General features: G+C 42.5%; 6 protein-coding genes across 8 annotated transcripts; 4 read left to right on the top strand and 2 right to left on the bottom strand.

Annotated features, from left to right (window-relative positions):
* The first annotated feature begins 819 nt into the window (after positions 1–819).
* On the top strand, positions 820–8,520 carry LOC115689058 (uncharacterized). Of its 3 annotated transcripts, none has more exons than XM_030615026.2 (11): positions 821–1,301; positions 1,783–1,851; positions 2,229–2,321; positions 2,456–2,577; positions 2,942–3,137; positions 3,693–3,868; positions 5,217–5,346; positions 6,055–6,215; positions 6,809–6,900; positions 7,246–7,345; positions 8,051–8,520. In XM_030615026.2, the coding sequence occupies exons 1-11, from the start codon at positions 1,002–1,004 to the stop codon at positions 8,094–8,096; spliced, it is 1,485 nt and encodes a 494-aa protein (XP_030470886.1). In that variant the 5' UTR covers positions 821–1,001; the 3' UTR covers positions 8,097–8,520. The 3 variants fall into 3 exon arrangements, with proteins under 3 accessions (XP_056176474.1, XP_030470886.1, XP_056176473.1); XM_056320498.1 differs by having other exon boundaries at positions 2,888–3,137; XM_056320499.1 differs by lacking the exons at positions 6,809–6,900; positions 7,246–7,345; positions 8,051–8,520 and having other exon boundaries at positions 820–1,301; positions 2,888–3,137; positions 5,876–6,147.
* A 567-nt stretch (positions 8,521–9,087) lies between these two features.
* Positions 9,088–12,126, top strand: LOC115689057 (protein FAR1-RELATED SEQUENCE 6-like). The gene is made up of 2 exons (XM_056320497.1): positions 9,088–9,346; positions 10,066–12,126. Exon 2 carries the CDS (start codon positions 10,116–10,118, stop codon positions 12,117–12,119), a length of 2,004 nt encoding a protein of 667 aa, XP_056176472.1. The 5' UTR covers positions 9,088–9,346; positions 10,066–10,115; the 3' UTR covers positions 12,120–12,126.
* A 520-nt stretch (positions 12,127–12,646) lies between these two features.
* LOC115689059 (uncharacterized) lies at positions 12,647–13,776 on the top strand. The gene has a single exon (XM_030615028.2). It carries the CDS (start codon positions 12,647–12,649, stop codon positions 13,625–13,627), a length of 981 nt encoding a protein of 326 aa, XP_030470888.1. The 3' UTR covers positions 13,628–13,776.
* A 248-nt stretch (positions 13,777–14,024) lies between these two features.
* LOC115689056 (protein FAR1-RELATED SEQUENCE 6) lies at positions 14,025–17,249 on the bottom strand. The gene is made up of 2 exons (XM_030615024.2): positions 17,093–17,249; positions 14,025–16,181 (listed from the first exon to the last, which is right to left on the bottom strand). Exon 2 carries the CDS (start codon positions 16,160–16,162, stop codon positions 14,159–14,161), a length of 2,004 nt encoding a protein of 667 aa, XP_030470884.1. The 5' UTR covers positions 16,163–16,181; positions 17,093–17,249; the 3' UTR covers positions 14,025–14,158.
* Positions 17,250–18,509: 1,260 nt separating this feature from the next.
* Positions 18,510–22,878, top strand: LOC115689082 (uncharacterized). The gene is made up of 12 exons (XM_056320359.1): positions 18,510–18,866; positions 19,189–19,264; positions 19,355–19,440; positions 19,799–19,892; positions 19,990–20,066; positions 20,210–20,337; positions 20,557–20,628; positions 21,183–21,253; positions 21,639–21,714; positions 21,993–22,136; positions 22,222–22,316; positions 22,612–22,878. The coding sequence occupies exons 1-11, from the start codon at positions 18,582–18,584 to the stop codon at positions 22,262–22,264; spliced, it is 1,152 nt and encodes a 383-aa protein (XP_056176334.1). The 5' UTR covers positions 18,510–18,581; the 3' UTR covers positions 22,265–22,316; positions 22,612–22,878.
* Positions 22,879–23,440: 562 nt separating this feature from the next.
* Positions 23,441–26,286, bottom strand: LOC115689080 (glycerol kinase-like). The gene is made up of 4 exons (XM_030615047.2): positions 25,856–26,286; positions 25,418–25,639; positions 24,259–25,225; positions 23,441–23,796 (listed from the first exon to the last, which is right to left on the bottom strand). Exons 1-4 carry the CDS (start codon positions 25,987–25,989, stop codon positions 23,551–23,553), a joined length of 1,569 nt encoding a protein of 522 aa, XP_030470907.1. The 5' UTR covers positions 25,990–26,286; the 3' UTR covers positions 23,441–23,550.
* Between the last annotated feature and the right edge of the window lie 416 nt (positions 26,287–26,702).

Below are 26,702 nucleotides of genomic sequence, written 5' to 3'. Positions count from 1 at the left end.
ATAAGTGCAATAGATTGAAGACTTTTTTAGTAATTTTCCCAATTTAGAAAACGATATTGGAGTCGGAGTGCTTAAGTGCAAGAACTCCCCCTCTTTATGGGCCTGACAACCCGAAAGGACGAACCGACCTGTGCATGCTTGACCAGTCGCTTCTGCAATTCCTTGAGCTAGCGCCTTTCTTGAAAGATTAATAGCCACCGGATCAAACAAGAATAAATTTCATTGATCTGGCCTTTGGGCCAGAGTAGTTGGCTGGGGCGGCAAGGAAATTCCAGTTGAGAATTACCAAATCCCGCAAATTGTCGCAAACTACACAGGGTTAAGGCCACTTACACAAGCCTCAAACTTAACGGATTCTTGAGATTTGCACGGCGTTTCAAGGGTTTTCATATAGCGGGGCCTTTACGCTCGGACCCTTGAATTGTCAAAAAAAATATATATATATTTCTCACCTACTGATCTAAACCTTATTAAACTTATTCGTGTTATAATACTTAGAGTAAGAATTAGGAAAAAAAAAAAATACATGCGATTACGATGGGACGGTGGACCTTTGAAGCACAATGCGTTCAGGCCCAATTTAAATGACCCCGAAGGTACGACCCGTCCGGCCCAATGATTTATTGGGTCCGCTAGTAAGATGGGCCTGGCCCAACTCAATAATAGCCGGTAGTAATTGTAATTTCGTGCTGTACGATAAAATAATAAACAAAAAAGCAAAATAGAAAAGTCCCACCCACCGCACGAACAAAAATTAAAAAGCCATTTTATTTTCCTACCACACCTTTTCATCCACATATAAAAACCCAATTTTACCATTTTTTTCTTGTTCTCCCTCCATCTGCCTCCCACAAGCCAACGCCAAGCTCATCTTCGCAGCTCGCTCTCTGCAACAACACCATGAACGACGGTACAGTTCCTCCTTTCCTGCTCTTCACCCTCTCGTAGAAGATTCCACCGCGAAGAGAGCGCAAAAAACGCCGCGCGAAGCCCCCGATCCGATGGCGGCGACATTATGCGCCTCGCTCCTCCCTTCTTCCCAGCCGCTCGCTCCCTCCGTGCCGCCGTCCTTATCCTCGCCCTCCGCTTCGCTCCACGCCGGCGGAATCCTTCGCATTCGGGGCGGCGGGAGCTTCTCGCCTTCTCTGCCGCTTCGATCCTCGCGGCTCGCCTCGAAGGTCGGCGCGAGGCGTTTGCGGACGGCGATTCGAGCCTCCGCCGACTATTACGCCACTCTCGGGGTCCCCAAGTCCGCCAGCGGTAAGGAGATTAAGGCTGCTTACCGGAAGTTAGCTCGCCAGGTAAAAGAGTCTCCGTATTTTCCTTTTGTTTGTTCTGGTTTTTGCTTTGTGCAAGTTGATTGCCGAGTGAGCTCTGCGAAGATAGAGCGAGCGATGAACGGCGCGTCGTTTTGTGGATTTTGGGAGACGACGAGAGGTATGATTGATTAGGGAATGCGAATTTTAGTGACTGGCTTTGTTAATCAGTTGAGTTTTGGCAGTAGTTCGTACTGGCTACCTGAGTATTCTTAAGGGCGTGGTACATCTTAAAGTTGTCTCCGAGTAGTTTTAGTGAATATTGAGATTTAGAAGCTATGGATGTGGATAGTTTAGTGAGCCACTCAGGATTTCTCTGTTTGTGGACAATGGATGCAGTTTGGTTGTTTGTACGGCTGTACCAGTATCGGCATTCAAGCTACGGGCGAGTGCCTGTCGGTAGAAATGCTGCGCATTACTTTGATCCTCCTCCTGGAAACTCAAGTTCTGTTGCTATATTTTGCAGTACCACCCCGATGTCAACAAGCAGCCGGGAGCTACAGAGAAGTTTAAGGAAATCAGTGCTGCATACGAGGTATGCATCAGCTTTGAGGAACGAGAATTTCCTATGTTCTCTCAAAGTTTTCTATACTGAGCAAAGTCATCTCACAATCTAGTGGAATAGATGTTCACTGCATGGCAGTTGGTGATGATTGTAGATTAAAAGTTTGGTCCTTGGCTTGTTGTCAATTGCTAGGAAAAAAATTGGCATACTGAGCCAGTTCATCTTGGGTTGCAATTTTGGCTTATGACTAATATTTGCGGGCCCACAAACATTTGGAGAATTTTACTGATCATTGCTTTTGTAGGATATATCTCTATAGGGCTCACAACTTTGCTATTGTTCTGCTGTCGATTTCATTCTTTTCTGATTTTGTATTATTTATGCTGTTGAATCTTTGCCATCATCAGGTGCTTTCCGACGATAAAAAGAGGGCTTTGTATGATCAATATGGTGAAGCAGGAGTAAAGAGTACAGTGGGGGGCCCATCAAATGCTTATACGGTACTGGAGAGATCATAATCATTGCAAATGCATAGTTTATACATGAGTGACTTGCTCTATAGTACATTAGAAAACTTTATGATTTCTGCACAAATGCAGTTCTTTCCTCACATTTTGCATTGTCCTTCACTCAGACTAATCCTTTCGATCTATTCGAAACATTTTTTGGCCCAAGTATGGGTGGTTTTGCGGGTATGGACCCAACTGGATTCAGAACAAGCCGACGTAGCACTGTTATGAAGGGTGAAGATCTACGGTGAGTACGGGTAATATTTGTTTAACTACTGATTGGCCCCTTCCTTGCTGTATATGCACTTCTTGCTTCAGGAAATTTGACCATTGTGTGGAACATTGTAATCCAACTACTCTATCGATGTCTATTTTCTGTGTTTTCTTGTGCAGCGATTCTTAATTATGTTTTAGAATTAAAAGTTGATCTGATAACTACGTTTTTAAATGCGTGCCAGTAAAGGACATCCTCCACAAGGATATAATTAATAGGAAATTGATGTTGATCTGTTTTTCTTTCTCTTTTGTTTTCTTTTTTCTTTTCCTTGTCTCCCTAGGCAGGGGTATAAAGTAAATCTCTACATATTAACTCGTGTTTCCAAAGTTTTCAGTTATGACATGACTCTACAATTTTCTGAGACCATATTCGGAGCGGAAAAAGAATTCGAGCTCTCCCACTTGGAAACATGTGAAGCTTGCTCTGGTACTGGAGCAAAGGTTGGTTCCAAGAAGAGGATATGCTCAACATGTGGTGGCAGGGGCCAGGTTATGCGAACAGAGCAGACTCCTTTTGGCATGTTTTCCCAGGTATAAGCACTAGATATCAGTCCTTTTAGGTGACTGGACAAATGCTTTTGACTTCCCTTGTCCTAGGTTTGGTTGTTTGGTGCTTGCAATTGGCTAGAAATAAACTAGAAATTAGTCGTTTCAAGTTATATGGTTCTTTGGAAATCTGTAGTTTTTGTAATCGAAGTAGTACTAGCCATAGGACTCACATGTCCGGTCTAAAATGACATCTTTTTATGGTTGTGTATAAGTATACAGGACTTGCAACTGTTTCCACATCAGGAGATGTTATCTCTACCATTAGTGAAATAGACAGATATTGATAGAACACCTAAGATTCAGACGTGCTAACACCGTCTACAGAAAGGAGATTATAGGAGGTTAATTGGAGTTATGTCCAGGAGGATGGGCTGACCCAGAAATTCTCAGTGCAATTGGCCATGTCCATTTTATTTACTTTGTCGTGTTTTTTTACTTCGTTGAGAGAAGAAATTAATCCTTTGTCGAATTTTCGTCTTCTTTAGTTATTTTACAAGCTGAGTGTCACTTCAGAATACTGAAAAACATTTATGTTAGGTGTCTGTTTGTCCCAACTGTGGTGGGGATGGTGAAATGATTTCTGAATATTGTCGAAAATGCTCTGGCGAAGGGCGTATTCGGGTCAAAAAGGACATGAAAGTGAAAATTCCACCTGGAGTCAGCAAGGGTAGTATCCTCAGAGTTGCTGGAGAAGGTGATGCTGGACCAAGAGGGTATGACATATCATTTTGTAAACTTGGCATCTGTCTTGCACTGTTAATGAATCGCTGGAATGGATTTTTTGACAAATTTATATAGGCTTTCGGAAACAAACTTTGAGAATTGCAACGTGATATTTCTCTGTCTGGATTTAATGAATATCTGTAGAATCAATATTTATAGCTATTACAATTTTTCCTATAACAGATTGGAATATTTTATTAGCGATTCAGCTGTTCGCAGTTTCATATTTGACAAAAGCTGGCCAACTAGTCATTAAGCTTGCGGTCAAACAGGGAAAAAAAAAGATCTCATGCAATTGCTCATCTTGACTTCTTGTCACCCCAATGATGTTGTTCCTTTAATTTTCCAGTAATGGGTATAATCTTTAATATGTTTTATGCTTTCCAGAAAGTCTTCAGCGTGATTAATATTTTGAATAGACTAGACACTAGTGATGGCTCAATAAGCAAGGGATTGTACTTCGCCTTTCCCCCACTTGTATCCAATGGGTTGCATCCCCCTCATTTTCCTTTTTGAGGGGAAAAGTCTTGAAAATTAAAAACTTCTTAATGAATTTAGTAGCTTTGTCGCCTGACAAAAGAATTTTTACTTAAAGACAGTCGACAAGATATACTTCTCTATGCTCATTTCTATGCAAATGGCAAAAGTTTCTTCACTCTCTTATTTGTGCCTCAATTATTTCTTTTCTTTGGCATTTTAACTTCTTTTGTCCGATCATTAGTTTTGAATTCTTTTCCCCCTCTGAGTTATTTTCCTTTTTTTTTGGCCTTTGGATTATGAGTTGCATTCTCCTCCTTTTGTGCCGTTGCCAACCTCATTGGATCAGGGGTTTTCCACTAACCAGGCCCTCTGCCCAGTCAGTTGTTGAGGAAGGTTGTCATAATCACTGTCTCTCTGCACCTTGGATTGTATGTTTGTTTTCTGGACTTCAGTCTGGAAGCAGCCTCATTGCCATTAAAATGGACTGTTCTTTCTCTGATGTTGTCACATTGGAGGATAAAGTAATATTTTGCCACTTCTGCCTTTCAATTCATGGTTCATGGAAAAGAACAAATTCATTACCCTTTCATCAGGTCATTTCTTTCTTCAAAGTCTATACTAAGACATTCGTGTCTTTTTATTGTTTACGTCTTTTTCAGTTTAATTTCCCTCATACAACAGGGCATTGCCTTTGTTTATTTCGTTTCTTCCTTATGCGTATAGAAACAATCACATCAATGGAGAAATTGACAATATATTGCATGACACCATAAACATGATAAGTATTTGAATTGGTAACTAGAAATCCTTTGCAGAATATATTCAAGAATTTTAATTGTTTAATGTTCACGTCATCAGGGGTCCTCCAGGTGATCTTTTTGTATATCTTGAGGTTGAGGAGATTCCAGAGATTCAAAGAGATGGAATAAATCTCAATTCTACAGTAACCATTAGCTATCTAGATGCTATATTGGGTGCGGTGGTGAAGGTAATACTTCAAATTTCCCTGATAAGCTTCGCTCTTTATCATTTTGTATTTATAATAGAGAGAATTGTTAGAGGGAATGTAATGCAGTTATAGGGAGATTAAGGCATGCTGAATTAAATGTTTCGACAAGGAGAAAGACAAATTTGAAAGGTAGAGACCTCTAACTGCACTGAGTTTCAGCAAAGCTATCCCTTCAGAGCTGATAAGCTAAAAAATCGTCAACCTTCACCAAATTAAGTCAAAGCCTTGGCCCTTCCTAGTACTTCTTCCATCCAAGTACATGAAATTAATTGTGGTTATGTCATTGATGCTGATCAGATGATTTTTCTGATCGTGACCAAACTGCTAATGTCATTCTCTAAATATTGTTAGAAAAATTTTGCTGCCATCTGATTGATAAATTTAAAAGTTGACGATTCTCTCGCAGAAAATAAGTGGTGCCAAGGAAATTTTAAGGGATGTTGGGATTCTTTCACTTGGTTTTTTATTAGAAGTTACCTGACTAGATGAAATACCTTTTGATGGTCAGAACTACGGAGTCCCCACAGGGAAGCAGATTGTAATGCATGGGCCACCTATGGCTTAGAGATAATCGAGAACAAGTTTCGTATAGCTTCAGACATAGGATCATGTGGTGGTCCATCTATATCAGTACTTTGCTGAGGCTTTACAGATTACCTATTGATTTTATGTCTTGAATTTCAACAGGTTAAAACAGTTGAAGGAACTTCTGAACTACAGATACCTCCAGGTGCACAACCAGGGGATGTTCTGGTTCTTGCTAAAAAAGGTGCACCGAAATTGAATAGACCCTCAATACGTGGTGACCACTTATTTACAGTTAAGGTCACTATTCCAAAGCGTGTGAGGTATATAAATCTCATCTTATTACTTCTTTCTCTTGTATAATTTGTCGAAAAATTTTATCAGTGTGTTTTAAATTTTGTTCATTTTTACATGCATCTCTCCGGTGGGTTACCGAATCGTGACTTAATTCGTCTCATGTACACTTTAAAACGGACACATCTGAAACAAGGATCTTGGCTAAATGTTTTTTGCCTCTACATTATTTGCTTTACCTTAGATCAATGTGATCTAATTAATGGTGCTTGTTGGAGGTTGTAAGTCCATCCATTCATCTGCTTAATTTTTCGATTATATTGATGGACTCTCTTAAGCTGGCACATCTTTTAATGTCAGTCAAAATCAGGCAATTTTGCATGTGTCTGTGAGTCAATAAGTTGACAAAACATGTTCGGTTATAAGTTTTTACTCTCTCAAATTTTTTTCCTCTAAATTTCTTTTTAGTTAGTGAGATTTTACTGGTTTCTGCACTAGTATCTTTTTAACGAGTGGCATACCTTTGTTTGTCCTCAAATATACCATTAAGAGGGTAGTCTTGCATGGACCATGAAAGAGCTAAGGTATGTCATTTTATTAAAGTTATTGCCAATGTTTTCAGTTCAAGTGAACGGGAGTTACTTGAAGAGCTGGCTTCCTTGAGTAGCTCTACCACCAGTCGCTCAAGAACTCGCCCAAGAACACCACCACCTGGTAAGATGGTTGCTTTATGTGTTCTTCATAGGCATAATGTGGTTTTCCTTAGTGTTGAAAATGTCTGTTTTGTCATTGCGTAATATACTACTAGATATAAAAAAAAAAAAACAAAACAAAAAAAAGTACTACTAGATATTATTCATGAAAGAAAAAAGAAAAAAAATTACTGGATGTGGATTTAAACAAAAATTCACATATTATATTCAGTATTGATGTGAGAACCAACCTTCGGGCCTTGAGCTTAATATCAAGGTCCAGTACCTACGCAGTGCGTACTGACTAGTGTATCCGTGCAAGTTTGAGATCGGTTCCATCTCTTACGGTAGAGCTTTGTCTCTGCAGCTCCAACTCCTGAGAAGCAGCAGGTCGATTCTGAGATGGAGAAAACTGAAGATTCTGGAGATGAAAATGACTTGTGGACGAAGTTGAAAGATTTGGCTGGGTAATTCTTCCTTTTCTTTAATTTGAGTAGTTTCTTTATTCCGCTAAATCGTGTTGAATTCTTCGAATCCATAACAAACGAGTTGCATATAGCGGAAAAAAACAGAGGTTTGGGGTTAATACACTTCTTATTGAATGGGTTTCATTAAGCAGGGAATTCTGTGTTAGTACTTAAGGCTGGGTTCTCCAGGTGCATATGTTGAGACTTGATTAGTCATTTTGCATACTACCCCACATACTTATAAGAAAGCTTGATATACTGTCCCTCCAAAAGTTATAGACTTCCAGATGTAGTTGAGTACAATTACCCGATCCTCATATGTCTAGGCAGGTACAACACTTTATGTTTTTGTTCCTCGGGTGCTGAGATATTTGCTCTTGCATTCAAGTGCAAGTTTTATTTGGTGAATCTGCATCTACTCCCTCTTCATATTCGGGGGAGCGTGTGATTCTTCTGGCGGAGCTCGGTCTAGAGTCCCTACAGTAATGTTCAGAAAGATGTAGTTATGCAATGATCTCTAATCATCGTAACTTTTCTGGAACCTGACCTGTTTCATTCAAGTATTAGTCCTTTAGTAGTCGTTAAGATGTAGCTATCTCATGGTCTGATCATCCTAGTTTGAAGTGCTAGTCTTTTATACTTTGAGACTGCATTTTCACATGCATGCACAAAGGATCGTTGACATAATAAAGATTTGACGTGCAGGTCTGTTGTGAATGGAGCTCTAAAATGGATGAAAGACAACCTGTAATTTGAGGTATATCCCGTATACTGAAGTCAAAGCTCACATCCGTCCATGCACATTGTAGTTGCCCTGGAATTTTGTCTGTCCCTCGAAAAATTTGCTGGCAAAAGATGGAGCTATCAATTGCTTTGGGCATTCCAGTCTTCTCGGAGTTCTCCAGAAAATCAATCGATACAGCCCCCGGTGGTTATTCTTTGATTTTTTTTTCTTTCAACTGTAAATTTTAGCCATTGATCAGGTGATAGCGGGGTTCATCTGTGCAATTACACATTACTTTGTAATTGTTACACGGGCTATGAGAGTTAGGGCTTGAGAAATGGGGTTCTCATTTTAGGGAAGCACGTTGGCACATGAATTCCCCCCAAGTGCACGTATGGATTTGCAAATATGTGAGATGTCGATTTAGAACATGAAAAAGCAAATGACTTCCGGCTTTCGCTCTCTTCTTTTTGGATTTCAAATGGCGTGACTTTCTTTCAAAGACAGGTGGATGCATCTGCGGAGCGTAATTTTTGTTAAATGCGAGTTTGAATGTTTGGATCATTGATCTCATGTATGATTAGATTAGTCAATCCAATGATAAACGCAAATTTTCTTTTTTGATTACTATAATAGCGTTCTAAAATGAGGGTCATCTCATGCTAATGACAGAATAAATTTCTTCTTTCACAATTTTGGGAACAGAATTCTTCCTTGGATTTAATTTTTTCTAACATAGGATTTGCGCGCTTTTAAGAAACTAAATTCGCGGCTGCGGAAAATAACTGAGAGAGGTACTAATTCTGGAAGACAATCCTCACAAAGGATGTGTAATTTACCTGTCGCTGAAATCTCTCACTCAAATCGACGTATCACCAATTTAAACAAAAGATTTCTACGCATAGCTTTGGCCCACAAACACTCCCACACAGAGGGGAAAAAAGCAAATAAATAAATAAAAGTATTACAGCTGCCGATAATAGAGAAAAACTCTTACAGAAAAATCATTTTAAACAAGACCTAAAATCTTCGTCGTCGTCGTCGTCAATAATCAATATCCTAAATCCAAACATAAATTTGTCTACCGCGACAAATTCCACGTCAGCTTCCGTAACTTCTCTTCTGGCTTACTTCCGCTCTCCGTCCAAACGAACTCCCTCCGGAGCCGGCCACGTTTCGGGCGCGACCGACACCGGCCCCAGGGGGCACCGTGCGGCGGCGCAACCCGGCGGCCAAATCGTCAGCTCGCAGAATCTCTTCGCGTTGTCGTCTTCGAGGTAGTGCTCTTACATTCCAGCGATCGCCCGTTAATTTTTGACAGAATTGAAGCTCGAGGCGTTGGCGAATTGGGTTCGCATGCATCCGCGTGCTAAGTTACGCGCCCCAGACGTTTGATGAATTCGTCGTACCGGTTGCTACGAGCGTGTGTTGACTGATTACTCGCACCTGTAATAATGAATCAACGATCATGAACTGGACAAAGACTTCACTGTCGCCCTCAAATTGAAGAAGGAAGGGTGTTCATACCATACATTGGTCGCTGATTCGGATAAATCGAATCATCGACTCGTCACTGCTGACCGAATTACTTTTGCCGTGCCTGTTCGAATAAATGTTCGGATTGGTGGTTTGTTAGGTTTTATTCTGAAGTGAAAGTAATGTAGATTGGTGAATGGTCACCGCCCTCTGCTATCTTGCTCAAAGGAGGCATGGAAAGCTAAATCTTGCACTGGTCTTTTTGTTAATTTTGATGTGGTTTATAGGCAGTTGGCAACATCAGATCGAGACTCGAGTTATCTGGAAAATTTCAACGTGCGCATGCCACCGAAAAAATCATGATCCCACTCCAAGATACATAAATAGGAAGGAGAGAAACTAAAGACCAATTGAAAGAAGGAATATATTGTGGAAGCAGTAAATTTTGCGCGACTGTAATCTGTGCACACGACCACACGAACTGTATGAAAACTTCTTATGAGTTGATGGGTTTCCACAGGTTGCGTCTTATCATGTGATTGTTGTGCTAGCTCCCTCGTCTTTGTAGAGATGGATGAAGTCTCTCTCAATGCTGAGCCAGTGGGCGATGACGAAGCCGAGGAACTTGAGATTGAGGGAGACTGCGCAATGACTGAATTAGTTGGTCAGACTAGTGTAATTCGAGGAGAGAACCCCGTGCCTCCTGCTGTCGGGATGGAATTCGAGTCGTATGAGGATGTATATTACTTCTACAGTTGCTACGCCAAGGAACATGGGTTCGGGGTTAGAGTAAGTAATACGTGGTACAGGAAGAGTAAGGAGAGATATAGAGGAAAATTGAGCTGCAGTAGTGCAGGTTTCAAGAAGAAAAGCGAGGCGAACCGCCCGAGACCAGAAACAAGAACCGGGTGTCCAGCGATGATAAAGTTCCGGTTGATGGACAATACGAGGTGGAGAATCATCGAGGTTGAGCTCGAGCACAACCACTTAATCAGCCCAACTGGTGGTAAATTCTATAAATCACATAAGCTCACGGGTCTGGGGACCAAGAGGCCATTGGAGTTGGAAGGTCCTGAGGAAGTAGAAACGATCAAATTATTTCAGACTGTCATCGTAGATGCTGAGGGTGGGGAATTAGGTGTGGATGATGGTGACCTTAGAAAGAATTCTGACCTGTCCAATAAATTGAAGCTAAGAAAAGGAGATGCTCAAGCTGCTCTTGATTTCTTCTGTCAGATGCAGCTCATGGATCCTAATTTCTTTTACGTGGCAGACCTCAATGAAAGAGGATGTCTGAGAAACTTGTTTTGGGCTGGTGCGAGGTCCAGGGTTGCTTATCGCTACTTTGGGGATGTAGTTGCGATCGACGCGACATTTTTCGGACAAGAATTTGATGTCCTGCTGGTCTCCTTTATTGGGGTGAATCACCATGGGCAACCTGTACTGCTGGGTTGTGGTTTGTTAGCAGGTGAGACTATGGAGTCGCATGTATGGCTGCTCAGGGCTTGGCTCACGTGTATGCTGGGACGCCCTCCCCAAACCATCATTTCCGACCAATGCAAAGCCTTGCAAGCTGCTATCTCTGATGTGTTCCCCAGAGCTTCTCATTGTATAGATTTGACAAAGGTCATGAGAAGAATCTCTGAGAAATCGGAAAATAAATACCACTACGAAGCGATCAAAGCTGCAATATATAGAGCAGCATGCCTTTCCCAGAGGGCTGAAGGATTTGAAGCAGCTTGGCTGGATATCATGCATGAGCATGGACTCGAGGATCAGCAATGGTTTCAAAGTTTGTATGAAGATAGGAACCGGTGGGTTCCAGTCTACTTGAAGGAGACCTTTTTGGCAGGAATGTTTACTATCCAGCTAAATGAAGAAGCGACTTCATTTTTCAAGGGATATATAGGGAACTGCACCTCTTTGAAGGAGTTTCTGGACAAGTATGATCAAGCAATGCAAAGGAGTCACCAGCTTGAAGCACTGGCCGATCTAGATTCAAGAAATTCGAGTTCTATGCCGAACTCGAGGTGTAATTATGAGTTGCAGCTCTCCAAATTGTACACGAGCTACATCTTCATGGAGTTCCAAAAAGAGGTCGAAGGAATGTATTCTTGTTTCAGCACAAGACAAGTGAATTTAGATGGGCAAGTCGCAACCTATACAGTTCAAGAACACATTGAGCTTGACGATGGTCAGAGGGAAGCAAGAGATTTCGAAGTTTTGTTCAACGGAACCGAAATGGAGGTCTTCTGTGCTTGCGGTTTATTTAACCTGAGAGGATATCTGTGCAGGCACGCACTATATGTCCTCAACCAAAACAGGGTAGAAGAGGTCCCACCTCAATACGTGCTTCCGCGCTGGAGGAAGGATGTCAAGCGCGGTTACGTCCTGGACCAGAGATCCGCGGGGATCGACGTGGACAACCCAGTTCACCGGCACGAGCACTTGCACAGATGCATCGTGCAGGTCATGGACGAAGCTAGGAAGTCGCAAGACCGCCATAAGGTGGCGCTGCAGGCGTTGGACGAGATGCTGAACAAGCTCCAACTCTCGCAAGATCACCCGGAATGACTCTGTTGATCGAGACCCCGAAATCTTGCACGGACAGGAGGAGGTCTCTGCAACATGCAACCCTACATCATGTTCACTGCTGATATTTGGATGAGAAACAATGGCATTAAGGTGGGTGGAGCATGGATGTTTTCTCGTCGTAAAGCCAAGCCAACACATACATACATCCCATCAAGCATCAACCGTTTGTTAAAAGAAAGAGGACGACCGTATCATCGCCTCAACGGAACCTGAACAGATTCGAGTATTCATCCGAATGCTTGAAAAAATGCAGCAATGGCATGACGACAATCTGATTAGTTCATTTGAAAAGCAAGGACGGTTTCAATCGGGTCAAAGAGGTCGGGGCTCCACAAGTTGATTGGGCCGGGCCTTGTCACAAGCTTCAAAGCCCAATGGGCTTAGCCCATAACTGAGCTGGCTCTCTGCTGCAAAAACCCTCTCTCTCTCTCTCTTCCCTCGTCGTCTTCCTCCTCAATCTGATTTTCCCGCCTCTAACCAGCAGCTCCAAGGCGACGACGACGACGATGAAGTTCAAGGCGTTTCTCACGGACAACGGCGTGGCCCTCCTCGAGAAGCGGTTCCTGCCGGCGCTGGACAAGATCGACCGGACGTGCCACCTCTACCTCACCAGGGACCACGCCGTCTTCCTCCACAACCTCCTCAACGGCGACGGCCTCCAGTCCGTCGCGCAGTTCCGCGTCGAGGCCCTCTTCGACGGCTACCGCATCTCCAGCCAGAACGACGACCGCATCGCCTTCGCCATCGACCTCTCCCTCCTCCACCGCGCCATCCGCAGCAGCGTCGGCATCTGCAACGAGCTCGCCGCCGCCGCCGCCAACGCCGCCGGAGGATCGGACTCCGAGCGGCTCCAGATAAAGCTGGTGAAGAAGTTGCCGGCGAACAGCACCCAGCCGATGCCCTTCCTCACCTTCGAGACGAAGGGCTACAAATCCGCGGTCGTCCAGGACGTGCCGATCTCGAAGCCGATGTCTAGGGCTCAGGTCTCGGAGCTCCAGTCGGCGCTCGACTCGGCTCAGGCGCTCCCCAAGACGCTCGTCCAGGTTCACGACCTGAACCAGCTGCAGAGCTTCGTGGACAGGATGAGGCACGTCGGGGATGTGCTGAACGTCTCGATCAGCAAGCACGGAGACCTGCACTTGCAAATCTCGACCACTCTGATCACCCTGGGCGCGGAGTTCCGGAAGATGCTGGTCCTCGGGGAGCGAGCCGAGGCTCCCGCGGAGGACCGGAGCCTGAGCGCGCAGGCCAGGTCCGAGAGGGCGGTCTCGAGAGGCGACGCCGAGGCCGTGCAGGTGAGCGTGAAGCACTTCGCCAAGAGTCTCCAGCTTCACATGGCGAAGCCGGATTGCGCCTTCTACGGGATCGCGGAGCAGGGCGCATGCTTGACCGTGATCTTCCAGTTCTTCATACCAGGGACGCGGCAAACAGACAAGTCGATCAGCTTGCACTGCAGGCTTCCTGTACTTGACCCTGGCACTAATTGAAACGCCAGAAACTAATTCATCACTCAATCCTCCATTAGTGTATGATTCGGAACTGTCGAATACAAATTGATATCTTGGCATGAACGCCAGAATCGGTTCATCATTCAATTCTCCATTTTTAAATCTTACAAGTCCTCATCTTCACGATATCTAAATGTAGATACGATTATTCACATTCAATTTTTTTCCAGAATGTTACGCAATTTGAGTAATATTTTAGAGTAAGGTAGGAAAGTAAGAAATATTTAGTTGCGACAAGCAGCCAATCGAATTCGACATGGTGCAAGAAAAAGTTCAAGAATTTGCTGCGCAGCAGGTCTTTCTCGTAACATTCTCAAGACACTTTCAACGTTTGGCCAAGACATTCAGACATTCTGCTGATGCAATGAACAAGCGATTGGGTTGGAATCAGGATGGCAGCGTGCATACTTGAGATAAACAGAGGAGTTCTTCAATAATATTCACAAAGAAACGTTGATATCACAGGACTTGGGTTACACGATGAATTGGCAAACAAGTGTCGGGTCACCTTCATTCTTTCTTCTCCTCGACCAGATGAACCCTATTCAATGCGTCTTCGAATGTCTGTAATGCGGCCCTGTAATGTTCAGGAGAGATCACCCCCTCCTCGACGATCTGCAAAGCGCTTCGGTACAGCTGATTGAGCCACTGCACGCGATCGGCAGCGCTAGAGTCGCCGGGCCCTGGATCGGGGATGTGCAAGCGCTTATAATCCTTTTTCCATCTTGAGAGGATGTACTTTGACGGAATTTCCTCCACCCCATTGAAGTTAAGAACGCACAGGGCGTGCCTGCATAGATAGCCATAGAAATTGAAGCAGCTACAGATGCAACGAACCTCCGCCGCCGCTCTGTTGTACAGGACCTCGTAGTCCCTTATCTCCCTTCTACTTCCTTCCCCTGAGACCCGCTCCTTGACCAGGAATATAATGACCGGTCCATCGACATACAGCTGTGTCGTGCTAAGACAAGAATACATCTCCTCTACCTCAAACTGGAACTTCTTGAATATATCTCTTGTGTATACCTTGGAGAGCTGTAACTCAAATGAACATCTCGTTTTCAGCTCATGGCTTGAGCTCCTCGAATCATTATCCGCAAGGGCTTCTTCCCTGTGCTTCTTTTGTAAAGCTAACTCGTACTTGTCAAGAAATTCTTTCAATGGAGTTTGTTTATGCACATACTTATCAAAAAATGCATTCAATGACTCGCCCGGCCGGGTAGAAGACATCCCAGCGAAGAACGTGTCTTTCAAGTAGACTGGAGCCCATCTGACTCGGTCCTCATATAAAGCTCTAAGCCATTCGTGATCACCAACACCAGAATGCTGGACCATGGTCCCCCATACTGTCTCGAATTCACTCACTTTCAGAGATTCATACACTGCTTTAGTCAACGCCCTCCTGATTGCATCATAGTTGTTCAACCCTCCTAACTTTTCCGGAACTTTTCTCATGATGTGTGACAAACCAAAACGATGATGACATCTTGGAAACACCTCCTCAATTGCACCAAGCAAAATCTGGCACCTGTCTGTAGTTATAGTTTGTGGGGAGCATCCGGACATACATGAACTCCAGGCTTTCAACGCCCAAGTATAAGACTCCATTGTCTCGCCTGCAAGCAATCCACATCCTAGCAAAACTGATTGGCCATGGTGGTTCACTCCCACAAATGCCACTAGAGGGATCTCGTATTTGTTAGACAAGAACGTTGTGTCAAAATATATAACATCACCAAAATAAACACATGCAGCTCTAGACCTAGCATCAGCCCAGAACAAATTCCTCAAATTCCCCTCATCAGTAAGATCCATGAGATAGTAGAAATTAGGATTGGTCAATTGCATGCGGCAGAAGTAATTATATATAGCCTGAGTGTCACCTTTCTTAAGGTTCAGATGATTAAGATGGTCAGACAGACTCCTAGCTTCATTTTCACCGAAACTTTGGTTTCCATTACCTCCCGCATCAATGACAAGTGCCCGGTATAACTTAATTGTTCTTTCTTCAGCATCAGCACTGGACTGTGACTTTCTTTTGGTACCAGCACTCATCTTCTTAATTGTTCTGTAGCTCTTCGAGTCCAACAAGTGGTTGTGTTCAAGTGTCACTTCAAGCACCCTCCATCTTCTGGAGTCCACTAGCCTCATCCGAATCATTGCTGGACAGCCAGTTCGAGTTTCTTTTCGAAGACGATTCACATCTTTAACTCTTTTGAAGCCTTGGCTACTGCAGCAGAGTACTGCACCGTACTTTTCTCTACTATTTCGCTTGAACCATGAATTCTTCACTCTGACACGAAATCCTGCTTCCTTAGCATAACAGTTGTAGTAGTTGTACGCATCATCATATGACTCAAACTCCATTCCGACAGCAGGAGCAACAAACTCCTTTCTTCCGACAGATATGCCATTCTGATCATCAGATACTGCTGCGGCGCCATCTGTCCCTCTTTGACTAGTGCTGCACTCACCATCGTTACCTTGCTCACTTGCAAGGGGAGCCTCCTCCATCTGAGACGTAAAGTGATGTCTGACAAGCAGACGGTAAAAATGAGAAGAACAGTATTCACAAAGAAAGAGGCCAAAGTGAAACTTACACCAGTCTAAGATCGTGTGATCATCATCTAAACGCGAGAAGGTATTTGGGAAGAAAGAACGTCTGGGTTAGAGCATGCAATTTGGCCAAGCTATTCAAGTGTCTATCTCAAGTTCCTCTCTTCTTTGACCCTCCATTTTCAACAGTCCCAATCATTGACCATACAAATCTTTTTCAATTCCCGTGTTGCAAACACAAAGGTCCAATCTCAGCCCATGCGCACAGTGAATTGTGAAAGAGATCACTGAAGCTAAATGTGCATTCTTTAAGAGCCAGTTCAAGAGAAACCGAGTTCCATAAGGCATCCCTGAAACTGTTGAAAAGATGGTACATTCCCAGATTCGGACTAAATCATCAAAAGTTTAACCCGAGAAAATTTACCCAAAAAAAAAATTTCACAAGCAGTTTAGCCCCAGAAAATTTCAACCAAATGCACCAAGTCCCCACAAGCAATTCCATTTCAGCTTCACCTCCCCTGACTTTGAGCCTTCATTCTCCAGACATGCATTTACCTCTGATACATCAATTACAGAGACGATGAATCTACTTCAGACATGATCATCACAAGCTACATAAGCACAGCTAATCCGTGGCGACACATGTTTCTTACGGAAGCACCGCACACCCACATCAAACGACGAATACAGCATCTGAATTGAAACTACGAACGACAAAAGGAACAACCTGCGCACCAAAAAGTCCCATCGACATCACAAAGCACAAAAAAACTCGATAAATCGCCACTGTCACGGACGCGCACAATTCGGCAGCTAAGCGAGCTTGAAATCTACACCAGCCTGCAATCAACTAGACTGTCTCAAAACCTAGAGAGCTTTCGAGATTACCTTCGACGAAAGCTTGGTTCCTGCGTCCGCCAGATTTCGCCGGAATCCTCACCGCCTCCGGTGAACCTCCGGTGATTCCGATCTCAGCAAACCGAATATAGAGAATTCGAGAGAGGGAGAGCGTGTTCTCATAAATGGACGTGTTTTGGAATACGTCACGTTGTTTTTCCGGTCCGAGCTCTGATTCCTGAATGGAACCGGTCCAATTTCATCCGGGAACTGGGGATTGATGAATCAGGAAAACCGGTTTCCGATTTATGGAACCGGACTGGACCACTTTGGGATCGGGAACCAGACCGATGGTCCAATCCAGTATAATGGAACTGGTCACTTATTGTACATAATTTATAATAATTATTGCAATTTGTGTTCACGTCAAGTTTCTTCCCGCTGCTAGGTATGTACCTTTTTCCTCTTTGAAATTGTTCTAGTAGAGAGTAGCTCCCGGATGAGTTAAATTTGTTTGTGTTACTACTGAAAAAAAGTTTTGAGGGAGGAGGACTGAAGTTCACTTAAAGTTTCGTTTTACTTTACTTAATTTTTTCAAGAAATAAATATATATATATAGCCGGTTCGATCCAGTTCCTCCTTAAAATCGGAAACCGGACTGGGACTCCCGGGAACCGAACCAAACCAGGCGGTTTGGTTTGTCCGTCTTGCTCACCCCTACTGAAAAATCTCTCAAAAATCTCTTTAATTTGGATTTTAATCATTTTAATATGGCGTTGTTGTTTCCATTTATATCTAATTTTTTGTATTAGACGATATTTATCATTTCAAGTATTATTTAAGCTAAAGATATCTAAAATCAGGGTTGTTTTCCCATTTTGGGAGAATGAAATAAATAAGAGTCCATAACCGTCGGCGACTTTTTGATTTATTTCTTTAATTATTTTTTTTTCCAAAAATCGTGTTATTTTAAATCGAGATAGCCAGTAAGAAAAAGAAATGAGAAACATATTTAGGAGCAATATTCGAAAACTATATCATCAACCTAAAAATGTTTCTGGATGATAAATTTCGAGAGTTTGATTGAGAAGCATTTATTATGAGCAATTTATCGTTTAACTTTATTGCAATTTGATTTTTGTTTTGCCAAAATTGATTGTATGTGTATGAATTTTCCTAAGGGAACATATCTCCAATTTTATTATAATCGGTTTACAACATAATTAACAATTATTTCAAGAAGTGATTACCCCAAAGGGTCATATGACAAAAGTCACAAAACCTATGTGCTATTTTCACATCCACAAGGGAAGTTGACCCCATTTTTTTTTTTTTCATATCAGCCAGACATTTTACTTCACAAACCTCTCTCTCTCTCTCTCTCTCTCTGTAGGACCCATCAATCAGAATTTCGTGGCTCACATCATCTCACAGAAGATTCAGATCACTCAGCTTTGCACAGCATACACAATTAACAAAACCTGGTGCACATTCAGTCACAAAATTCAGTGCCTTTACTTTGGTAAGCAGCAACCCAAAAATGGCTGCTTTCTCCCTGCCTGTCTCTCCTCCTCCTTCATTCACAACCCTCTGCTCTTCTCTACATCACACATCCACCACCAAACTCAACACCAGGAAACAGTTGACTGCCAAGAAAAGACACACCACCCTTATAGTTAAAGCTTCAGAGAAGAAGGAAGAAACTGACGAAGACACACCAGCATTCAATCCCTTTGGTTTCGTGACAGATAACCCGTCGAGCAGGAGCGCCATTCAGCTCCCTGAGAGCCCCGCCGAAGACGGCAATGTCGGCCAAATGCTCTATGTGAGTGAAGTGAAGTGAATTTCTTTATGTAATTGTGTGTATGCAGTATGCGATTTCTTGATTCAAGTAAAATGTTGTTCGGCTTGTTCATGTTGATTCCATAATTAAAGAACGGTAAGTTCATTGATGTTTTTTGTATTCTTTTCGTACTGGCAATTGGATTTCGGTTAGTTTCATCTTTTGCTTCTATTATTGGCTCAGTGAATTTCGTCAAGTAGGCATTACATTATTATTTTCTAGATGTGATTGTTGCATCTCGAATAGATTTTATTCATTTTTAGGAGTCTCTTGGAACCATTATATGGTTGTTCTTGAATTCTAGAGGATAGAGGACAAGGGAAAGGAATATGGCTCCTACATTAAATCTGGCAAGTTCATATGGTTTGTTAGGGAAACAGGTGAATCTTTCTGTTTCTGCTGAATTGTTCTTGGATTTTCTTCCTTAATTCTTACAGCGCACTCTGATAAGTGAACATTACACCTTGAAGGGTCACCTGAGAGCCGGCATGGCACAATAGTCTTCCTTCATGGCGCTCCGACACAATCTTACAGCTACAGAGTCGTCATGTCTGAGGTATCTAGCTTTCCTTTGTTATCCTGAAATTGTGGTAGCCTTAAAAACTCTATGATTAATGCTTGGTGAATATTTGAGGCTTACTAAGCTGACACTCTCTTTTCTACATTGGTGAAGACATGACTTTGTAGAAGATAAATTTTGTTTTTGCCACCTAACTAGCACTCTTCTTATGCTCTCTTCTTGGAATTGATACCGGCATACTCAGAAGCATTTCTGTCAGAAAACTTCCTAGAAAGAGCTTTAATTGGCTCATCAGGCATTACTGGAAAATATTTTCGCATGCGCATTGATCTTCAACTTTTGAAATTCTGTTTCGGTTTCTAAAAGATGATTGCTTTCTTGTTGATTCAAATAGATGTCCAATGTCGGGTTTCACTGTTTGGCTCCTGACTGGATAGGATTTGGTTTCAGCGACAAGCCACAACCAGGATATGGTTTTAATTACACAGGTTTGTGACTTTCAAGCAAACAAGATTAATTAGGGAACACCGTTCTTCCTCTCATTAAGTTCGAGTATTCTGACACGAATTGAGTTTTTCCCGGCAGAAAAGGAGTTCCATGAAGAGCTTGATAGATTACTCGATGTCCTGGGTGTTAAATCCCCTTTCTTCCTAGTTGTTCAGGTTTGAACAAATTGATTTCTGATCATGTAAGACCTGTGAAATTGATGAAGATTAGACTAACATAATAACTTGACAAGCAACTAAAGATTAATTTTCAGTTCAGAAACTCTGCCTCTAACATGTGCATCTGGTATTTTTTGAAGGGCTTTCTTGTAGGTTCATTTGGACTGACATGGGCCTTGAAAAACCCAAGCATGATATTGAAGCTGGCGATATTAAACAGTCCATTAACGGCTTCATCTCCCATCCCAGGATTGTTTCAGCAACTGAGGTGAGATTTTACACTACTTAGAAATGAGATGTTATTTATCTATTGTCTTAAGGACCATATCTCCACTTTCATAAATTTTTACCAAATTATTTTACTTGTTAGAAAGTGAGAGTTGAATTATTTCAAACCATTGCATTTTGCGACTTAGCAGAACGATTGCAGTTTCTTCTGTGCCTCTCTCTCTCTCTCTCTCTCTTACATTTTTTTTTCTACGTACAGAATTCCTCTGTTTGGTGAATTCACATGCCAGAATGCTGTGATGGCTGAGCGGTTCATTGAAGCAGGTAGCGCGTAGGTATCCAAGAAAGCATCTTATATTTTATGATGCCATCAATATTTCCCCTGGATCTAAGAACTGCGATACTCTAGTCTGCTGTCTTTGCTAAAGAATCATATTGTGCTTTACAAGATTGCTTATTACAGCTTACATGGTTACCATGTCAGACACTTGTTAAGGTTTTCAAAAGAACTTAGCTGGTGCACTTTTTTCAACAGTTCATGGGGGCTTTAAGAAGGCTTTTAGAATAAGTGCAATGCCACTATTCGACATTGTAACAGAGATACCTTAGTTAGCTCTGGCCAGAAAGATTAGTTAGACTTACTTCGCCTCGAAGTAGAATAACTGCACTTGTGATTTTTTAATGGACATATAGAGATCCAATTCTAAGTACAAGCATATGTGTATGAAATGTGGAAACAACCGACTGGACGAATGTCCTCTTAAAATGCAGTTGCATAAACAGCATCCTCATACTTTAGTTCCTCTGTGTCTGAAAATTCATGAAGTACCATAAAATTCTCTCTTTTGTATATTTAAGCTGACAAATTAATATCTTGTCTTGCAGTTATGCTCTGAAGGTAGAAAAGGCAGATGTCTACCGGCTACCATATTTGTCAAGCGGTGGACCTGGATTTGGTTTGTAACTTGTTTCTTTTTTGCAATACTCTGATGAAAGTTCTCAAAATCCTGGAAAAAAACTGAGTTTTTAAGAAATGATATAATCTTTTGCGCCAAGGTCCGTATTCTGCCATCATATTGACATTTCTGCAAGAGACATTGTCTCACTCATGTTATATGAATACAAAACATCAGTTCTAAACTCTCTGTCATTTGATTGACGGGAGATATGGATGTATCTCAAATTCCAAGTAACATAAAAAAAAAGTTGATAGAATAATTAAAGTTAAAGAGTATTTAGTCATCAAGTTGGTAAATTTATGAATGCCTGTACTAGTAGCCAATGCAGCAGGCATAATTCTAATTTTTAAGCCTAAAGTCTCTTTTCTTTCACTTTGACAAGCCTTGCTTGAAGCTGCAAGAAAAGCTAACTTCCAGGAAACAGCAACTCAAATTGCTTCTGGCTTTTCGTCTGGGAGGTATGATGTTCTCTATCCTCTGGCCTATATTTTCTCCTCAGAGGCTACTATGCAGCAACTCAGTATAAAATCTCTTGCTGCTAAACTTCTCTGTCTTCGTATCTTCTCGCATATTTTTCTATGCCAAGACTTCGTTATGAGAAATCTTCTATATTCACTACTGCTGCATTGGTAGAACGTAGTGTTGAGATAAAAAAAAATTGCCGGGCAGTTTCCATTGTTCCATCTGAGATTACCTTTTTTCTCTGCTTATATTGCTATCTTTTTCCCACTCATAGCTGGGATAAACCCATATTGCTCGCATGGGGTATATCAGACAAGTATCTGCCGCAATCAGTGGCCGAGGAATTCCAGAAAGGAAACCCTTTGATGATCAAACTTAAGTTGATAGAGGGTGCAGGTCATATGCCACAAGAAGACTGGTGGGCTTCTCCGAGTTCTCAAGGCAATTTTAGCCTTAGCCGATTGTCTTTCTATGTTTAGTTTTGACAGTTGCCATGTTCTCAGGCCTGAAAGAGTCGTGGAAGCTTTGAGGATGTTCTTGCTATGAAGATATTCTGTCCTGATTGTCTTCCCTGTTAAAGCTTTTGCTATTCTTAAAGGTAAGTAGCTATTTCCAAGACCTGTGCTGGAAATTGCATAATATTCAGAAGTTCATTGAATCTCTGAGATATGCTTTTGTCACCACTGAAAGGAACCATCCAACATGCCCAGTGGTAAATAGACAGATTGTATAACAGTGCAAAAACTGTATGGGAATTTTTTTTTAGTGGAACCAGTATAATTTTTAATTTTATCTTGACATGTGATTGGCGTAGTCTATAAGATTAAGTTGTTGCACATCGTCTTGGTAAACAACACACATTAATTGACTGTTGGTATATGTGGAGAATGCAGGACATTGGTCAGTGAACAGCCAAATCAGATTTATTTCCAGAAGCGATTCTGAAGTTCCAATACTCGACAAATATCCATCCTTAAGTAGTCGTACAGCGTGGATCTCAGGAAATCACGAAAGGGTGTGGCAGATTATTCATTCAACTCAGTCTCATGGCATAATTATGATACAGTGACTGCTGAATTGCTTGAAAAACGCATGCTTCAGAACCTGTATTATATGCATCATATCTCGTTTAGTAGAGAATATATCTACTTTAGGACGAATAGGATCTCATAATCTTTCGAAAAGTCGCATTTGCAGTGAGAAGCATGAAATATGTGTTAGCACTCACAGTAAACCGATTTCTCAACACCGAAAAGTACAAAAGCCATTCTGTACAAAAAAAAGCGCACAAGACGCAAGAATCCAAAAGACTACTGCCAACTCTTTCTGACAGCTAAAGAACATGATAATCTCAATCAACCTGCCAAAAATAGCAAAAGAACCATCGTATTTGAAACTTGAACAAATTTAAAGAATTGGAGAATTTTCTTTTCCCGAATCAGTTAGCAAACTCAAACAAGTTCCTCAACATATCAATCTCTGCTGTGATGATCTTCATGGCAGCAGAGAGTGCAATGTTTTGTCAATTCAAAGTGCTGAATAGATGACATTTCAAAACTTGTACAATCGTGAATTGTAGGAAAATTTCATACAAGTCTTATAAAACGTGATGCAGTTACCATTAGTTTCTCAAACACAGGAGAGTAAGAGATGGTATACGATTCAGAATTTCAAACTCTAGCTAAGAAGAGTAGTATAAACAGGCGGTGTCAATTGTCCACATGAATCAATCGACCCGAACGATCTCTTATTAAAGTGAAGAAGAGCATGAGCTGTGACGCTCAGAACACGGAGACACAAAAGCTGAACAGTAATGTTAATTACATGGAGCTTTAGAGAGAAAGATCAGCCAGATCGAATGTCCTCGAGACAGCTTTGCACCAAGAATCCACCTTCTTCTTCCTCAGCTCCTCATCTAATTTAGGATGAAAAGTAGTTGCGTTACTGCTCCTTGCTCCAGTATCGAAAATTTCATCCTCAGTCCATACACCGACGGCTAATCCAGCAGCATACGCTGCTCCAAGGGCAGTTGTCTCTATGTCAACTGGTCTCACAACTGGGTTTCCCAATAGATCCGCCTAAAAAGCACAGAAAACAACACTTAGTATAATAGATATCTTCAATAATACCTAGGACATAAAGAATTTAACTGCGCTTTTGTTCGTTTGGTTGGTCCACTAATTGTCCTTTTTGGGAGGTGATGGGGGTGTGGTACTGGGGTTTGGGTAGGACTTGTTTACCAACCACCTAATCTAACAGAATCTATTCAAGTAGTTCTTCTGAATCAAGGGCTAAGGAGAGAATGCCTAAACCGAGCTGGAGCAAAACAAATTCTTCACACATAAAGCAACACAAGAAATTGTACTGTGAAGCTGCCTCAACAATTTCATGGCACTGGTTTGTTTATATCTATAGATCCCGTGATATAATATGACCTAAAATTTTGACATCAAGAAGCAAATATCCCCAGTTGATTCATACGTAAACAAATAATGGAGCGCAAGTCATGAACATGACAACAGACATGGAAAGCTCATTACCTGGATCTGCATCAAGAGGTTATTGACAGTGGCACCTCCGTCCACTCTTAGCAAGAATTCCCCTTTCTCGTTCTTAACCTCGCCCTTCTCTCCTGCATCTTTGTGCATGGAGTCCAACACATCCTTCACTTGAAAAGCCATACTCTCCAGCACAGCTCGAGCAATGTGAGCCTTGTTTGTAAACCTTGTTATCCCGATGCAAACCCCACGAGCATCATCACGCCACCACGGAGCAAAAAGTCCGTTAAAAGCAGGCACAAAGTATATCCCTCCGGTGGAGTCAACCTGTAATGCTAACTTCTCGATCTCGCTGGCGGAACTGATTATCCCAAGACTGTCTCTGAGCCACTGAACAGCAGCTCCAGCAATCGCAATAGAACCTTCAAGGGCATAGTTTGTTGGCGCATTTGGTCCGAGCTTAAAGGCCAAAGTGCTCAGAAGGCCATGAGTTGAATGAATCATCTCCTCGCCGGTGTTAAGAAGAATGAAAGCTCCAGTCCCGTATGTGCTTTTGGCCTCGCCCTTTCTACATGCTTGTCCCACCATGGCAGCATGTTGATCGCCGAGGCATCCCGAAATTCGAACTCCGGTAATTGGCCATCCCTTGGCTATTTTGCCGATTATTTCAGAATTGCTGATAATTCTGGGGAGAATCTCTGGAGGAATTCCCAGAGTATCTAATGTGGGCTTATCCCACTCAAGAGTTTTGAGATTCATTAGCATAGTTCTAGACGCATTCGATACATCAGTAACATGTAAACCACCGGTGGTTCCTCCAGTTAGATTCCATATTAACCAGGTGTCTATGGTTCCAAACAAAGCATCCCCTTTCTTAATGGCCTCCTTAACAGCAGCGACATTTTCCATCAACCACAGAAGCTTAATAGCGCTGAAATATGTACTAATGGGCAGTCCACAGGTCTCGACAAAATGGGTCCTACCCCCGGGCAGTTCTTTCTCCAATTTTCTATAAGTAAATTCAAACGCATATCAAAACCGTGTGATTCCCGACAAAAAAACAAAAACAAAAACGAGAAGCGCAAAACAGTTAGGAGTGCCTTTGGCCGTTGATGATGTCGAACTTCCGATGAGTCCCAAGGATAGTCCAATTTTACAACGACAGGACCAAAAACTAGCCGAATATGAAAGAAAGGGTTACCTGCAAATAGAGCTAGTACGAGCATCCATCCAAACAATGGCATTGTAAAGAGGGCGACCGGTGGATTTGCTCCAAACAAGAGCAGTCTCTCTCTGATTAGTCAACCCAACGGCTTTCAGTCCACCATCCACGTTGTGGCCGTCAGCCGTGGCCTTGTCTAGAGCCTTGGTCGTACATTCCCTCACGCTCTCCAGAATCTCCATCGGATCGTGCTCCACCCATCTTGAAACCAACACGCAAAGCACGTAATTTACACTCTGGGCATGCTTAAAGATGAGTTAAGAAGGGCAAGTTCTCTTCTTTTTATCAAACACACGACAACCATCATCGCGTTCTCTTACTCGAACCATTTCCACGACACAATCTCAAACAGACACGGATAAAATGTACAAGCTCACAAATTTGGAACGTTTAGAGAGAGAGAGAGAGAGGGGGTACCCGGCTTGAGGGCAGAACTGAGTGAACTCGACCTGGTGAGATCCGATCGCACGAGCGGTCCGGTCGTAGATGATGAACCGGGTGCTCGTGGTCCCTTGATCGATCGAACCCACATAAACTCCCCCACCCGACATTGCCTTTCGCTCGTCCTTTGCCCGGTTGCTCGCGAGAGAGAAAGAGAACAGAGCACGCGCGTGAAAGAGAAGTCAAAGACGAGACACCAAAAATTGAACAGAAGCGGTGCTTAATAGAGTGAGAGTTACGGGAGTCAGCGATGCAGATACGAAAGAAGATCCAGATAACAGCTGCGAAGCCGGAGAATTTGTATCTTATATAGATAGCAAGAAGCAATCTTGGGAATCGTTGGCCGGCTTTATCCAGTCATTTTTGGCATGGGCGTTGCAAAAAAAGAAATCTTCCCAACAAATTCGATCCAAATCATTCAATGTTTCATTGCTGTCGCTGTCTTATCCGTTTCAACGGCGGTGTTATCTGGGTTCTTTTTAGCGATAAATTTTAATGGATATGCTTCGAAAGCGGAGTCAACCCATCACGTGGATGACGACCATTCGTCCAAGACGATCGAGGTTGGGAACTCCGTCGATCTCAATCCCGATATTTTCGGGGCGTCGCGATAAAGACGTGACGAAGCATAAAATGGGGATCGGCAATCGTCGTCGACGTCGAGCGAGACGACGTTGTCCCACCGTTCTTGGGCGGGAAGATACGAGGATGTGCCATCAATGGACGGACCAGCCTCCACGTGGGCGTGTCTGATTGGCTGATATTGTTGACGGGCGGTGTAGTCAGTGTGACTTTTACATTGAGCAAGTGACTTTAGAGAGCT

Source organism: Syzygium oleosum, unplaced genomic scaffold (assembly GCF_021117445.2).
Source record: "Syzygium oleosum isolate NSW1041296 unplaced genomic scaffold, Sole_v2.1 Sole_v2.20, whole genome shotgun sequence".
In the NCBI taxonomy this organism is placed as follows: domain Eukaryota; kingdom Viridiplantae; phylum Streptophyta; class Magnoliopsida; order Myrtales; family Myrtaceae; genus Syzygium; species Syzygium oleosum.
Note: the sequence above shows the minus strand (reverse complement) of the source record. Positions and strands in the feature narration are given on the sequence as shown.

Coding starts and splice junctions, on each gene's coding strand:
- LOC115689058 (XM_056320498.1), top strand. CDS start 1,002: ATGGCGGCGACATTATGCGCCTCGCTCCTCCCTTCTTCCCAGCCGCTC. Junction 5,347..6,054: donor TATTGGGTGCGGTGGTGAAG/GTAATACTTCAA, acceptor GAATTTCAACAG/GTTAAAACAGTTGAAGGAAC. Junction 7,346..8,050: donor AAGTTGAAAGATTTGGCTGG/GTAATTCTTCCT, acceptor TTTGACGTGCAG/GTCTGTTGTGAATGGAGCTC.
- LOC115689057 (XM_056320497.1), top strand. CDS start 10,116: ATGGATGAAGTCTCTCTCAATGCTGAGCCAGTGGGCGATGACGAAGCC.
- LOC115689059 (XM_030615028.2), top strand. CDS start 12,647: ATGAAGTTCAAGGCGTTTCTCACGGACAACGGCGTGGCCCTCCTCGAG.
- LOC115689056 (XM_030615024.2), bottom strand. CDS start 16,162: ATGGAGGAGGCTCCCCTTGCAAGTGAGCAAGGTAACGATGGTGAGTGC.
- LOC115689082 (XM_056320359.1), top strand. CDS start 18,582: ATGGCTGCTTTCTCCCTGCCTGTCTCTCCTCCTCCTTCATTCACAACC. Junction 18,867..19,188: donor ATGTCGGCCAAATGCTCTAT/GTGAGTGAAGTG, acceptor CTTGAATTCTAG/AGGATAGAGGACAAGGGAAA. Junction 19,893..19,989: donor ATATGGTTTTAATTACACAG/GTTTGTGACTTT, acceptor TTTTCCCGGCAG/AAAAGGAGTTCCATGAAGAG.
- LOC115689080 (XM_030615047.2), bottom strand. CDS start 25,989: ATGTCGGGTGGGGGAGTTTATGTGGGTTCGATCGATCAAGGGACCACG. Junction 25,640..25,855: donor CAGTTCTGCCCTCAAGCCGG/GTACCCCCTCTC, acceptor GTTGGTTTCAAG/ATGGGTGGAGCACGATCCGA. Junction 23,797..24,258: donor ACCTCTTGATGCAGATCCAG/GTAATGAGCTTT, acceptor TGTGCTTTTTAG/GCGGATCTATTGGGAAACCC.